The sequence below is a fragment of the Ambystoma mexicanum genome, chromosome 6p (assembly GCF_040938575.1).
Source record: "Ambystoma mexicanum isolate Mex_15411 chromosome 6p, UKY_AmexF1_1, whole genome shotgun sequence".
NCBI classification, from domain to species: Eukaryota; Metazoa; Chordata; class Amphibia; order Caudata; family Ambystomatidae; genus Ambystoma; species Ambystoma mexicanum.
The window spans coordinates 404,952,466-404,968,390 of record NC_090935.1 but is presented as its reverse complement, the minus strand read 5'-3'; the positions used below and the strand labels follow the sequence as shown (position 1 = coordinate 404,968,390).

Sequence of the window (15,925 nt, the reverse complement as noted above, 5' to 3'; positions counted from 1 at the left end):
TATTTTAATGGGGTCTGCTGAGGCTAGGGTGGAGAAGACCCTCATAGTTCGGTTGTCCAAGAATGATTGGATCCAGGCTATGGCCTCTTTCGAGAAGTGGGCTGCTGAGGCCAGGTGTTCGCACAGGACTGCGTGATCTACCAGGTCAAATGCTGCCGACAGATCGAGGAGTAGTAACATGGCAGTGTTCCCTTTGTCGTTAATCTCATTGATCTGGGTTTTAAGATCGATTAAGGCTGTCTCGGTGCCGTGCTTCGGTCTGAAGCCTGATTGGTGGGTGCCTAGTAGTTTGTGAGTTTCAAGATATTGCTGAATCTGCAGGTATGCTACTCTATCTATTATCTTTAACAGGAATGGCACCGTGGTGATGGGCCTGTAATTGGTGGGAATAGCGGGGTCTAGGGTTTGCTTCTTGAGGAGAGGCAGGACCCAAGATTCTTTGAGGTTACTTGGTATGGTGTTGGAGGAGAAGGATGCGTTGATCAGCTTGGTTATAAAGGGGGCTAGATCCCTAGCAGCATCCTTGATTATCTGGGGAGGGCAGTTGTCGCCTTTGCAGTTAGATGGTTTAAGTGAGGCTATAACTTTTTCTGTTTCTGGGATAGATATTTTGGTAAATCTGAAGAGATTCTGGCCTGGACGGTTGGCTGTTTTGTCGTGGTTGCTGGGAGATGCTTCATTGGTGGTGAGAGAGTCTTTTTTCAGAGCGATTTTGGTTTGGAGAGTTTTGATTTTATTAGTTAGGGCGTTTTGGACGCTGGTGCACCATACTTTATCTTTAATTATATTGTCTGGTGGGGGTATAGGGGATTCTAGTTCCCTTAGTATAGCAAATAGTTCTCTGGTGTTGGAGCTCGATTTTGCGATTCTTTCATTGAATAGTTTCTTTTTGGTGAGTAGAATTTCTTTTTTGTAGTTGTTTGCACAAAGTTTGAGTTGTGATTTATTCTCTTCTGTAGGGGAGTTGCGCCATTGGCTTTCAAGTTTTCTTTTGTGCAGTCTAAGTTCTTTCAGGTGTGGGGTGAACCAGGTGTTCAGGTGGGCTTGCTGTTTGCTTTTTTGCAGTTTTAGAGGGGCAATGATGTCTAGTCCTTTTTTTATGATATTGTTATAGTTTTCTACTAGGCGTTCTGGTTTTAGATTATCGGGGAGAGCATTGAGGGTTGGCAGTAGTAGTGGTAGGAGGTTGTCAGGGGTTATGTTTTTTTTTGCTCTAGTGGGTAGTGGTGGTGCCATGATTTTTCCTTTGTTGACTTCTTTATTGAGAGATAAGGTGAAGTCAATGAGGTGATGGTCTGTCCAGTGCTGGGGAGTGGTTTTGGTAATGACGGTGTCGCAGTTTAGAGTGGCGATCCAGTCCAAGGTCCTACCTTTATTATGGGTGGGGGTGAGCACTCTTTGGATTAGGCCGTGTTCATCTAGCATGTTGGCTATAGCTTGTGCTGATTTGTCGTCAGGGTCGTTTAGTCCTAGATTCAAGTCGCCTAGCAATAATATTTGGGTGGTGTCTTTTATGTTGTTGGCTAGGAGGCTGGATAGGTCTGCTTCGAATGAGCCAATGGGGCCGGGTGGCCTATATATTAGAAGGATGGTTAAGGTGCGACAGTTGGAGATGGGTAGTTTGGCTACTAGGAGTTCGCAGGATTTGAGAGGTGCTTGAGGCAGTGGTCTTAGCTCGAGGTTTGTTTTAGCTATGATGGCTAGGCCGCCTCCTCTGTTGTTGGGCCTGTCCATTCTGATTATTTGGTAATTTTCTGGAATGGCTATTGAGAGTGCTGGGCCTGCTGCTTCGTGCAGCCATGATTCAGTGATAGCTAGGAGGTCGAGGTTGTTTGAGGATAAGGTGTCTGCTATTTCTGTGGCGTGGGCCATTATCGATCTGGCGTTGATCAAAGCTCCGGATATAGTGGTAGTGTTGGGTGTATCCTGGATTGTTATAGGGATGAGTTTGGGTTGGGTGGAGTTGTAGCAGGGTGTGATGTGTCTCGGGTGGATTTTGGTGTGTTGCAGGGTGGGTCTCTTGTTGTGGTAGATGGGCTCGTAGAGACGGGGTAGTCTGGCTCGTAGTCTAGTGTTTCTTTCTAGGGTTGGACAGGGTGCATTTTCTGCAGGGTACATGGTTATGGTGGCAATGAAGATGGTAAGGTGTAATATATGTATGAGGAGATACAGTAGGGTGGCTGTTTGGCTCTTGCTGAGGTACATTGTACGGTTTGGCATGTGTAAATAGACAGGGGGTTTACCTGAGTTCGCAACTCAGGCTAAGAATGGCATGTGCAAATAGATGCAAGTAAGCAAGTAGTTCACCTAAGAACAGTAATCACATTTAGGCTAAAATGACATGTGCAAGTAGATGCAAGTAGGCAAGGGGTTCACCTAAGAACAGTAATCACATTTAGGCTAAAAATGGCATGTGCAAGTAGATGCGAGTAGGCAAGGGGTTCACCTAAGAGCAGTAATCACATTTAGGCTAAAAATGGCATGTGCAAGTAGATGCAAGTAGGCAAGGGGTTCACCTAAGAACAGTAATCACATTTAGGCTAAAAATGGCATGTGCAAGTAGATGCAAGTAGGCAAGGGGTTCACCTAAGAACAGTAATCACATGTAGGCTAAAATGACATGTGCAAGTAGATGCAAGTAGGCAAGGGGTTCACCTAAGAACAGTAATCACATTTAGGCTAAAAATGGCATGTGCCAGTAGATGCGAGTAGGCAAGGGGTTCACCTAAGAGCAGTAATCACATTTAGGCTAAAATGACATGTGCAAGTAGATGCAAGTAGGCAAGGGGTTCACCTAAGAACAGTAATCACATTTAGGCTAAAAATGGCATGTGCAAGTAGATGCGAGTAGGCAAGGGGTTCACCTAAGAGCAGTAATCACATTTAGGCTAAAAATGGCATGTGCAAGTAGATGCAAGTAGGCAAGGGGTTCACCTAAGAACAGTAATCACATTTAGGCTAAAAATGGCATGTGCAAGTAGATGCGAGTAGGCAAGGGGTTCACCTAAGAGCAGTAATCACATTTAGGCTAAAAATGGCATGTGCAAGTAGATGCAAGTAGGCAAGGGGTTCACCTAAGAACAGTAATCACATTTAGGCTAAAATGACATGTGCAAGTAGATGCAAGTAGGCAAGGGGTTCACCTAAGAACAGTAATCACATTTAGGCTAAAATGACATGTGCAAGTAGATGCAAGTAGGCAAGGGGTTCACCTAAGAACAGTAATCACATTTAGGCTAAAAATGGCATGTGCAAGTAGATGCGAGTAGGCAAGGGGTTCACCTAAGAGCAGTAATCACATTTAGGCTAAAAATGGCATGTGCAAGAAGATGCAAGTAGGCAAGGGGTTCACCTAAATTCGGTAATCACATTTGGGCTAGAAATGGCTACAGACATATAGATAACTCTGCAAGTTGGACCAGTTAGTAGAAAAAGACTACCACATGGTCGGGGGGGCGCATGATACCAAGAAGGATCTGTGGTGTTGAGGGCATTGCTGTGTATGAGTAAACATGTATTCGTGTCTACTGTACTTGCTTCTTGAGTACTATAGAGTGATAGCTGTTCAGTAAGTGAGAGAGCTCCAATCACACATTAAGAAATGCGTACAATTTGTTTAACGTTAGAGAATCTCAGAATTTCCGCAGCTGGTGATTGTTACCGCTTTTGTTGTTAGAAAATCAACAATTACAAATGTAGGTGTATCGCTTCAGTTATTTCTTATAAGAGCTTAGCCGTCTTATGTAGTTAAGCATTACTCACCAAAACAGTTCAGTTAAGCTGATAGGTATCATGGTGCTGTACATGGCCAATGTACCATACATGTTTAGAATCAGTATAATGCGGCTGAGGGCGTCTCCAACTTCTGATAGTGAGAGATCCTGGAGTTGAAAGGGCAGAGATCCTGGCCCCTGGCTCCTACGGCTCCAAACAGGCTCTGACCAGGCATTATGGACGGGACCCGTTAATGGACCAGGGCACAAATAACAGACTTGACATATGCGTGCAGGTTATTTGAGCCCTCCCCATTCTCATTGAGCCCTATGGGGGCTCAAATGGGAATGGGGAATGGCATTTTCAATGGGGACTTACCGGTCCCGCAAAGGTCAGACTACACCAGTAAGTCCCCATTGAACTGGACCGGTGCCGGACCCGTTATTGGTGGCAGTCATGGTGCGAATAGCGCCATGACTACCACCAATCTCGGAATGAGGCCCCATGCATCATTAGTGGCGATAAACCAACGGGTCTTGGTGAATAAAGCTGTCAGTATCTGAATCCTGACATTCACTATTTTCAATCTATAGGTTGTGCATCAAACAGTTGAGTAGTTATTGTGAATAATTGATTGAGGTTCTGCTGAAATTGTATGGCCTCTAAGAAGTGAACAGTGTGAAGTAATGATGCTTGATTGCAGGAAACCCAGTAGGGAATTCTGGGTTCTATGTAAATTAGATAGCACACACAAGACTGAGAACTGCTCTGGGTCCATTTATAACATTGACTTACGTTTTAAACCAGTATATCAGTATATCAGTATTAAGGTATAAAGCTCCCATTCACAATATAATTTAGTTTGCATCCCTGCATTAATTAATAATTCCTACACTAATTGCCAGAAATGTGATGGCCTTTCTGCTGATAAGGAAAAAGGCCAAATAACCTTTTCTGTGCTAGTGCCCACTCTGGAGTATCTCCAGTCATGTTGGCACACTGTGTCAGAGGACAAACATGAATTTGCATAGTAGTCTTGTCTTTTCCACTAGAACGGCTCAGTACTGCGATTTTAGGCATTCTCCTCGGAACAAGAGCATCAGAAATACCCCCATGCATGTGTTTCTATGCACATTGAGCCATGAGTACATCTCGGTATTGCCCCAAGCATATCACCTTTTTGCCAAAAATGTAAGATAAACTCTACCAAGAACAAGCAAGGCCAACTAACCTGCTCAATGGGACGGGGCCCTCTCGGGAGTCTAGAGTCATGTTTCCGTCACTGTACCTTGCCAGAGAAGAAGTATCCATGCAGGTAATTCTCCTATGAACAAGAGTATAATCAACATTTCCAGGCATGTGCTACAGTCTATGTTGGGCCTTATCAAAGAGGCATGGATGTGGTGCAGGGTCTGTCCATGAACAGTACCCAGGGTCCAATGTTTATATTATGCCTTCCCAATTGAATGATACTGAATTGTTTGACTTCCAAAGGATGAAGGGCACTTGCAAAGTGCTGGATGGCTCAAAGTCAGAGGTGAGCACTTAACGTGTGAGCTTCCCCTCAGACGCAAAACATGGATTTTGATCGGAGCTTAAAGGTTCTGCTTGTGAAACACTTTTAATAGTATCAATAATTATTTTAATCTGTCAACCATTCTGTGACTTAAGGTCTCTAATTTGTATAGATGTCTTGTAGCTTTATGATATAAAGACATCCATTTTCCCTTTCTCTTTCAGGATCTCATGACTCCTTCAGTTTCTACATTGATGAAGCATCTCCTGTCGGCCCCGAACAGCCAGAAACCGTTCAAAACTTCGTGTCCGTTTTCGGGACTGTGGCCAAAAAGCTCATGAGGAAGTGGTTAGCAACACAAACAATGACATTCACAAGCCAGTTGGAGGCAGGGATACGCTATTTTGATTTTAGAATTTCTACCAAACCTAGAGACCCTGATAACGAACTCTATTTTGCTCATGGTTTATTTAGTGCCAAAGTCAATGAGGGCCTGGAGGAGATCAATGCATTTCTCTCAAACCACCACAAGGAAGTGATCTTCCTGGACTTCAACCACTTCTACGGGATGCAAAAATATCATCATGAAAACCTGGTCCAAATGCTCAAAGACACATTTGGGAACAAACTGTGCCCTGCCATCTTTGCTCAAGAAGTAAGTCTTCAATACCTGTGGGAGAAGGATTACCAAATCTTGGTATTTTATCACAGTCCAGTTGCCCTTGAGGTCTCCTTTCTTTGGCCAGGCCAAATGATGCCAGCTCCATGGGCGAACACCACGGACACCGAAAAACTCATTCAGTTTCTTCAAGCATCAATAACAGAGAGGAGAAGGAAGGGGACATTTTTTATATCTCAGGTGGTGCTGACTCCAAAAGCTAGCACGGTAGTTAAAGGTGTGGCAAGTGGACTAAGGGAAACCATAACAGAAAGGTAGGTGCTTGAAACCTCATGGGCCTGTGATGGAATTTCTTTGTAGAAACACTGTTTATCATGTGTGTCTAGATACTAAAGCATCAAGGATGGACTACTCAGAACACAATCAACTGAGAATAAATGTAAAATAAGAATGTTAAAAAACAGGATTATTGGGATGACACCCCCTGACGTATCCAGTAATCCCACTCTCTAATGCTCCCACTACTCTGAAAACTCAATCTTCTGAAAGCTTAAGTTGAGCACAGTTGTTGTTTGTCAGTCACTTCCTGAAGTGTCCAATGGAATATTTAACCTATTAGGTTTATGGGGTTTGGTGAAATTGGTAAGTCTCTGTGCCTCCCTTCGTTATCTCGGGTAGTTGTTTCAATGTGTGTTAGCCGGCAGCAGTTACCTAACTATAATTGACATTCCCCTAGTCGATCAAGATAAATGTGTGCTTTGTGTGTTAGTTAGGTAAGGCATTGCGCCATGTCCAAGAAATATTTAGTCCGCAAGAAGTGTACTTTAGATCTTTATTTAAGATTATAATTGGAAACAGTAAGTGTCTGTATCAACAGTCCATCATTAAAATTGAGTGGTACTGTATAAGCCTAATACACGTATTGTTATTTGAGCCAACATTAATCGTATGGTGGCACATGCTGATGTTTCGTCCTGGTGCAGGCTTTATCAAGGCTCTTCCTTTTTGGTTGTTAATTTTTGTACCCTAAGTTAAATGCCAGTCTCTACAAGTATATAGGCAATTATTCATAAATACAGTCAAGCATGAGATCATGCAAAATTCGCTGTTGACTTTAAGTCAATTTTGAGTCTTGCATCTGATACATCAGTTGGTGCAACTGTATAAAGCATTAATTGCAAGCATACATATGTCAATGATCATGTGTGGTACAACATGCATTTGACATTGATTATTACTGGTGTGTAAAAATGCAGTTGTTCCACTGTTAATTTTACTGATAGTTGTCAGCCAAGCCCTTTTTAGCTGGTTGTTTGGGTCAGTCCCTGGTCCCAATCTGAATAGTTGCGGTTCCTCCTTGTGCATACTGGTGCAGCATGACATGTTTTCTTAACGAACATTAATGGTTTTGTAGCATAGCGAACATGAGTGCATTCTTACATGGGGATGCTGGCTTATATTGGTACAGCAGGCACATGTATCCTTTAAGGGGCAGTATTGGACGCAGACAACAGGAAAATCTCTTCTAACACCAGCAGTACATTGTCATGTATTGTCTGGCATCTAGTGAATGTGTTACCCTGCACAACCTAAATCGTATTGCTTTATTGCACATTTCTTACAAAAAAGTGCGTGGTAAAATGTGATGTTTTAGCCCATTATTAAAAAAAAATATTCTGGGGGTGGAGAACCACCTTAAACACCTCTTGTTCAGCTCACTATGCTCGGTCACTCGTGCATATTCATGGGGAATATTTACTCCTCTTCTCATGAAAACATTCTCTCACCACCACAAGTTCTCTGGCATCGCAGCCCCGAACCACCTCTGCACAACGATCCAAAAAGAACCTGCACCACGTTATTACATATAATATTATAATTTACATATCAAACACATATTTAAAGGGAAAACGTGACTGCAAACTGAAGTGAGACTAGAGCATAAAATCCCTTATTTTTCATTTCATTTTTCGAATAGTTTGATTTTACTGATCTTTAAATCAATGGAAACCTCAAGGACTGAACATATACTTGCAAGGCTGTCCTACAAACATGATTTGATGTTCACAGCGGTCATTTGTTATTAGTTGTGCGGGTTTCTTAGATCGAATTGATACATTGGAAAAGGTGTTGCCCAGTTGCAATCTCACTCATGCTGTTTTACAAGTGTAGCTTTGCATGGCAGTCCAGAAACTCTCCAGCCGCAGGCTATGACACTAATTATAGAGCAGATTAAGGCGCTTGCAACATTGCTATTGTCATGGTGAGTAATGCTTGGTCGCTTGGGAGCTGTGCAATGGACCTAATACACTTAGCATAAGTGGTATGCATATTGCTATGCATATTTTAACTCCAAGGTAATGATTTTAAAAGGAGAGTTCAATTCCGGCTGACAACATTGCATGGATTATTGGATTTGCTAAATCTATTTCTTATTCGGTTTAACATATGTTGCCCTGTTTTTTGCCCGATAGCCTTGTCAACATTCCAAAAAGCTAAACTAAAATAAATAGCCTTCTCGTTAAAAAAAGAAAACACTTATGTATGCAATACACTCCATGTATGTCGAAGGCAAGTTGTTTATGGATGAAAGGTGTTCATTTCTAACTTTTCACCTGACTTTCATTAGTGCTTGATATTAAATATTAAATCCTGTCTTTTAAAATAGCAAACTGCTAATGTTAGCAAAAAAAGAAACAAAGACATCATGAAAGCTTTATACAGGACTTGGGTATTTGTGATGAATAATGTGAATTATTTAGTTGGGGGAGCCAAAGAAATCATGAGCAGAGCCTGAGCCAAGTCATATTGTCTAGGTTAGCTCTAAGAGACAAATGCAAGCTGAGTATGCAAACGATGAATACATTGCCCACCCTGAAAACACAAAGCCCATACCTGTCATCCTGCATTCTCAACCCCCACCGCAGAAACCCCAAACTAGACATCCTCCTCTCTGCCACCCACAACACAAACCCATACGCAATGTCTGCCTCCCTAACTCTATAGATGACATTTCAATTTTGGATGCAGCACAGTTAAATGAAATGATTTGTCCAAGTTCACACATGTCCTGTAAAATGGGATTTTTTTTTACCGTCTGCACTTTAGACATTGAACCACATCTTTTCTCATCTCTAGCTGATATAAATGTGTGTGAATGTGCTGTTTTAAGGAGCTAAAGAAATGCTCTGCTTCATAAAGATGACTGAAAAATACAGAAATCACAATGTAAATCAGCCTGACAAATATATGCAGCCTTCTGTTCCAGAATAAGAGTGTTTATAGCTTTGTTTTCACCATCCTGAATGGATATGGAACTCTACATGTAAAAGGAAACAAAGTAATATCAGTCCCTGTGTTTTGCAACTGTGCTTCCAATACTTAGAGTGACAACAAAATAACTGTGAAAAGGTCAGCTACTTTTAGTTATTGTTTCACATAGACTTGGAGCTGCTTATTTGCACATCATTTAGCAGACGTAAAGCCATTATAAAAACTATACATAATGAATTGTAGTGAGTAAAGAAATACAGTTTAAAATGGCCTTTAGAGGGGCCATTTGCGAGACGGGCAGTCTATGGTAGAGTGAAAACATGGACATTGTTTTGGGTGATGTTATGTTTGTCTTTAGGGAGCGCTATTTGTCAGAGCGGCAGTCCATGTTTCAGTGTTTGTGTGAATTGTAATGCGCATATTACACACTACTATAAATCCCCTATACATCCCCACAATGTATGGATTTCGTTACATGATTGTGCTTGAAGATAATTTGCACAGATTGCATGTGTTGCCTCAGACTGATAAAAGGATTGCGGGGAGGAGGGATGCATAGAGAAGCGTAGGGATAAAGGGCGATGGGAGTAGTCTGGTAACCATTGTGGATTATCTATGACAACTATCCAATGTTCCCTTCCGGGTGTCCGGGAAGGAGGTCACTCTGCGATCTTAACTGGTGGGGCTTGACTACTCCATAAGGCCCGGCAATTCTGCACTTTAGTGACTTCTTGAATTATAGCTGCTTCCCTTAGCTTCCAAAGCCTTCGGGAAGGAGGCTCCACCGTCTGTCGCCATTTCAGAGATCTTCCCCTCGCATTAGTGGGCAATGCACGCGGCAAGCACATACATTTGTAATCGCTATTTGTTCATTTATTTTATTTTAAAAAGGAAATTGGGGTTTAGCAGAATTAGTTGTTTTGGGGTTAAGATGTTAAGTGATATATAGGCAATGCTTATTTACCGCTGTTCTTTAAGGGCTTAGTGCACGTCTGTGATTCGTCACCTGCAAATGTTAAAAGCATGGCTTCAACTCACTAAAGGGAGTTTTGGGTTGAAGAAAGGATGGGAATGCAGGGCAAGGCCAGCACAATCCTCTCTCTGTACATCTAAGTATGAGCAAATCCCCATTAGTTAAGGGGCCTCATCAGGGGTAGCGCAGAGCGGTACAAATGTGGTGGTAACTACTACTGTCGCATTACCACTCCGCCCCATGCCGAGTTTGGGGGAAACTCGGAGCATTCATCTCCAGCTCTAAGCTGGAGGTGAATGCGTGGACTTTCCGCCCATTTTCAGTGCAATTATCGTGGCCCAAAAACCTCTGCGGTAATTGCACCAGAAAGGCCCACTTGAGACCCATGGACTAAAAAAAAATGGGGACTTACCCCGCTAATAGCACCGGATCAAGTTGCGGTAACGCTAATTGCATTGGGCGGTATCCCATGGGATTTACAGATGGGATAACGCTCAACCGGTGACGGAGCCCCTTTGGCTGCCCAAATAGGATTAGATTACATTTTATTTACACTGTTGGTTGATTTAGCCTTTCTTGAAAGCAATGTTAAAATAGTAAAACACATTTCATACATATTCAATGCAAGATCAAACAGTTACAAAATGTGGTAAAAAAAATTCCAAAATGTTATATACTTGCAAAATGTCCTCATTTCACGTGAAACGTTATGTAAAATACCTAATATGTTAACAAATGTAATACAATGGGTGTCATCATGGTCATATTAGACCCTTGGCACCTTACAGACCATCCAAATATAGACTACTCCAATAGGGTGCATGGATATGTCCCGGGGAAGAGTCAGATGATGAAAGTGTGGCAAGTCTTCCTCTCCCGCAGCCTGAGACAACCTAGTGACGTGTGATAAATTTGACGCTCAGTATGGTTAATCGCTGATGCCGAGCCCCATAGATGAAATCTGGCAGTGATTTAGTGATATCACAATCAGAAGAAGGGACAATGCTGCATTCCTGTTCTCTGAACAGCCTGCCTTCAATAAATGAGGTTTGATACGTCTCTACTTTAAACAATTCTAAGTTGGGCATGTCAGGAGGAAATATTGCACATTTTCATCCTCCTCGCACATTTTTGCACTTTGCGCTAGGGCACTATTCCATTTCTTCAAATTATTCCCCAGATAAGGGTATCTACTCTGGCCAGCGCAAAGAGGTGTCTGACCTGAGGATTGGACACATTCAAAAGATAGAAAGTCTACTGGTAGCCGTTACCTCTTGCTCCTCCACCCACATGTGTGTAGCTTGACTATCGAGATGAATGGCCCTGTATTGTATTACTGCAACATACAAAAAAGTACAAAGAAATCCCACCATTGTTAACGAAGTGTATGAGCTTTTGTGTAAACAACATAGATGGGTTACAAAATTGCTGCAGTCTGCTTTGTGACTCACTCTGTACCTGAACCTAGCAGGTGATGATGGAGGCAGCATACTAGACCTGAGGCCTTCATTTCTATTGCAAAATGCCACTCTGAGCAACAATTCTTGCCTCTATTTCTCCCCAATGTATATATGATGGATGGCTGATGTAGACTTGCAATTTTTCTTTCATTTCAGCTCTAGCTGACTTGTCATTCCACAGAGTTTGAAACACCTGCATCAGGATGTCCTGCCCAAAAAACTCACTTAAGCACACCATTGTTAAGCACATCGGTGTTCAGAGGTGTGCTATATCCTACAATGTTGGTAGGACACAGATCAGAACGCTTGCCAGGTAAATCTGTCAATCATCTGGGAACCAGTGTTTAATCGTGGTGCAGCCCTTCAATCAACTTCCCTCAAGCAACTGGCAACCAGGGTTCATTTCTATCTACCTATGTCATTTTTCGTAGCACACAGTATATGATATGATAGTGTAGAGGTGGAGTCAAGTACCTTCACCAAAAGCTCCACCTCCATGTTGCCGATATATTGGGAGCCAGAAATTGCAACACGTGCAGTACCAGTCAGGGTACCTGTACCGCAGAAAATTCTGGAAACAAGGTATCCATTGAGAAAGCCCAATATGCATTCACAAAAAAGAAATGTTCTTTTGGACAAAGACCCAGAAGAAGTTTGAAAATGAGTGAAAGAGAAGACTGGTGACGTCATGCGGCATGACGCACCTAGAAAAGATGCACGAGGCAAAAGAACATAAACGTTCTATAAGTTCTGCAGAGGAAGTGGTAAAGATGAGCAACATTTCAGGCTCGAGATGAAGATGCTCATGCTACAGAAGCGACGAAGAAAATACAAATCAGTTTACATGTGTACAGACACAGTAACACAAGTAGACAAATTCACTTTAAGGCTGGCGACATAGTGAATAGTTGCAGCTACGCGCCAATGTATAATGCACAGGAATGTATAGAATCTGGATATTCCACAGTGTACTTTAAGCAAGGCTTGAAACCCCATGATTGGAAAGGTTTTTCAGTGTGGTGCAGTTGGAAAATAACTAAAGGTGATTCAGAAATACAAGAAAGGCTTGGCTGGCCCAGCACCAAGGAGACGAGTCTACCATGATCCTGGTTGTCTATCCAGTAGTTATATGAATGTGGGAAAGAAACAAACTTCTGTTTGAAGTGGAATGCAAAAACACTGAAGGCGTCAAACTTTCCATCATTTAATAGAATTAAATGCAGAAAAGAGCTCAGAAAAGCGGTCTACAGACACATGGTCAGAACAAAATAGACATTGGGTCAAGCTACACAGAAACCAAGAAGTTACTCCCTCTACAAGGCTGAGTTCAAAGCCTTAATTGACTGGCAGACTGCATGAGTGATGATAGATGTTGGGCTAATTGGGAGGAGAGGCATGATCACACCACCTTACCTGCACCTGGAGTGGGAGCTTACGTGCTGCTAGCGTGTGGAATATTCCAGAAGGGTACAAACGTGCCAAACCAATGGTAGGGGGCCACATATCAAAGAGCCCTATAGTTTGAATAATCATTTAAATGTTGAGTATTATTATGACACAGAAGATGACTTGCACTTGGGATGGGCTTAGTGCCCACCTGACAGTAGAGACCCAATCACTTCCCCGTCAGTATGGAACGTATACTTAGATGTTCTCTGTAATCCTATCACATCCCCAAGTAGGATTTTGTAATTTGACACATAGCGTGACGTCACTTATGATGAGTTTGACTATAAAAGTTGTGTTTTTCATGATATGCGCTGAGAGAAATCGAGCGAACGTCCATTGATTTCCATTGTAACTCCCTGTTTTAGACAATTGAAAATAAAACAGATCAAGTTTTGCCATCTTCCAGAGTCGGTTTGATTATTGATGTATGAGTAAAATCTGAATCCCCATCTATCTCAAAGTATTGCTACCTCGTCTTAAAGCGCCCTAGGTCTAAGGGTTCACGTGGTAGCAGAGGATGGTTTTGATCCATCGACCCAGTAGACTTTTAAGGGTCTCCGAAATATCAGATGTCTTCTGCCATTTAGCTGGAGGACCGCAAGGCTCCCTGTGGATAGAGGCCGCAACAAAATCTTCAAGAAAAACAAAGCAGGCGGGACGGGACCCACTTTCACGGAATTCCCCTCCCTGTTTCTACAGGCAGCTGAGCGGACCGAAGGCTAAGGAGGTCGGTTGAGGAGGAGATGACCCCGAGGGTCAGGCGCTGAAAAGCAAATGGTCAGTAGATCGAGAGAGGTGGCAAAAAATAGGGTTGGTAGGGTATTTCAGTTAATGATGAAGAGCGTCGAGTAGAAGTATTTAGTAGTGGACAAGGAGCGACCCATAAAGGTAAGCCCAGAATCCTACATCAAGGATGTCTAAAAGGAGTTGTTTTAAAATCTGAATGCATATATAGGAGAGAAATAGGTGGATCTGTTAAAGAGAGCAACACATATTCCGATCGGAAGCATTATTAGGGGCAAGAGTAGCCACGAGGAGCATTGGCAGAAGTATATGTGGGCCGGCCAGTCAGTCTGTCTGTCTGTATATTGTATGTATTATTTGTGATGAAGAAATGATGAAATGCCGAAGAGCGACAAACAATAGATTGTGGTAAAATGCTGAGAATAGATTATATATTTTATTTATTTAGTTGCCAAAAGTATTGACTGAACAGGTAGACTGAAGTAAAGTGAAACATAAGGGTTTGGAGCTGTGACAATTGGTGCACACTCATATCTTGTTTTTCTGAAAAGTATTATCTGTGTAAAATAACGTTAAGTATTGACAGTCGATTGTGACTTGTCATGATGGAAGATGTTACTCCGTTCATGCACCTGTTCAAACAACTGCCAAAACACGCAGCCAAGTTTAAACAATACAGTGCAGAATGGGTTAAGGGCACGGCAGATGAGATGTTCATGCCATGGCCACAGGGGTATCACTGGCAAAAGCAGTTTTGTAATTCATGACCACATACCTGCACGCAGCGTACATGGGACAGAAGTTAGAAAAAAAGCTAGCTAGCCTAGAGCTTTGGAAAATGTATCAGGAGGAACAGGAAGACCCACCTCCTGAAGACTGGATCGTTAACCAGTTTAAAGAGGGGGGTTTGGAGCCTTCTGCTCCCCCTACTGTGCCTGAGGTAGATGGCAATAGTACAAAGACGAAGGGGGGTATCCAAGGGAGCTTAAAGCAGCTGCAAGATATATTTATCTGACGCATATGCCGTCTGCGGATAGTAGTGATGAGAGTCCAGAAAAAGCTCCAGAAAGGGATGTGAACAACCGAGCATGACTCTAGATATAGAACGAGAAATTAAGAGATGGAAAGGAGAAAAGGGTAAAGCTGATGAGATAGTGCTCATACAGAACGAATGGATGGGTGGTCTGATATTGCTCAAACTTGATGGGAAGAGCATTGAGGAAGTACGGCAAGTGGAAGATCAAGACAAGCAAGATAAAAAAGACAGGGAACGAGAGAAAAGATCGAGAGAAGACAAGGCTAAATAGAAGTGTAGACTAAGACGATAGCGAATTTATCAGGCAGAGTAGTTGAGAAAGGAAGAAAGAGCAGAAGAGCAAAGAAAATATGACAACAGGCAGAGAGCAATCGAAGAATGAGACAGGCTAGAAAAGGAGAGAAAGGAAGAGGAAGAACAGAAATTGAGAGAGAAAGGAATGCAAAGACATAGGGACAAAGAGGTGTATAGGGCAAATGAGAAGAGAGAAGCAAAGAGACAGAAGGACGAGAGGGTTGGACACGAAGCAGAGAACCGAAAGGCATTTGATGAGGAGATGGAACGAAATAGAAGACAGAAAGCATGCAACATTGATCGCATTACAAAAAAGCTAATACAACCAAATGCATTAGTAACATGGATTGACATAGAGGAGTTCTTCCCATCACAAGAACCGATGCCAGGGCCCTCCTGGGTAAACCTAGAAGAAAATAGGAGATATAGGAGATAAAATTGACAAAAGTTTATCGAGAGATGAGGACAAAAGGTGAATTCAAAAACAAAGGGAAAGATGATCAATTTGAGATTTCCCAGTTACGAGGCAAGGAGGGTAGCTCGTTTAGTTTCGAGCACAGAGCTTTGTCCTTGGATGGGCTGACTCCAAACAGACACAAGAAGGAGGATAGCCATATGAGTTGTTGACAAGACATGTTAGATGAAGACAGGGAAACTTTCTGTGGGGAGGAGGGTGGTGCATGTGGTTCCGAGGGATATTTTCAAACAGACAAAGAAGTGAGGTGGTCGGATCTGGACCTACCTAAACCAAGGATGCCAGAGCTTATGGCACGGCCGGATCGACCTAAAGGGCTATCCCATAGTGTGAGGGGGGACTCGCCACCATATGGAGCAGACTAAGGTAATT

At 42.5% G+C, this 15,925-nt stretch overlaps 1 protein-coding gene across 2 annotated transcripts in view; it reads left to right on the top strand.

The window, feature by feature from the left end:
• Nucleotides 1–15,925, top strand: part of PLCXD3 (phosphatidylinositol specific phospholipase C X domain containing 3) — a 959,690-nt gene that overhangs the window by 610,973 nt on the left and 332,792 nt on the right. For both annotated transcript variants that reach the window (XM_069627200.1, XM_069627201.1), the window contains exon 2: nt 5,455–6,163. In XM_069627200.1, the coding sequence (XP_069483301.1) occupies nt 5,455–6,163 (709 nt within the window). The remainder of the gene's footprint in view (nt 1–5,454; nt 6,164–15,925) is intronic.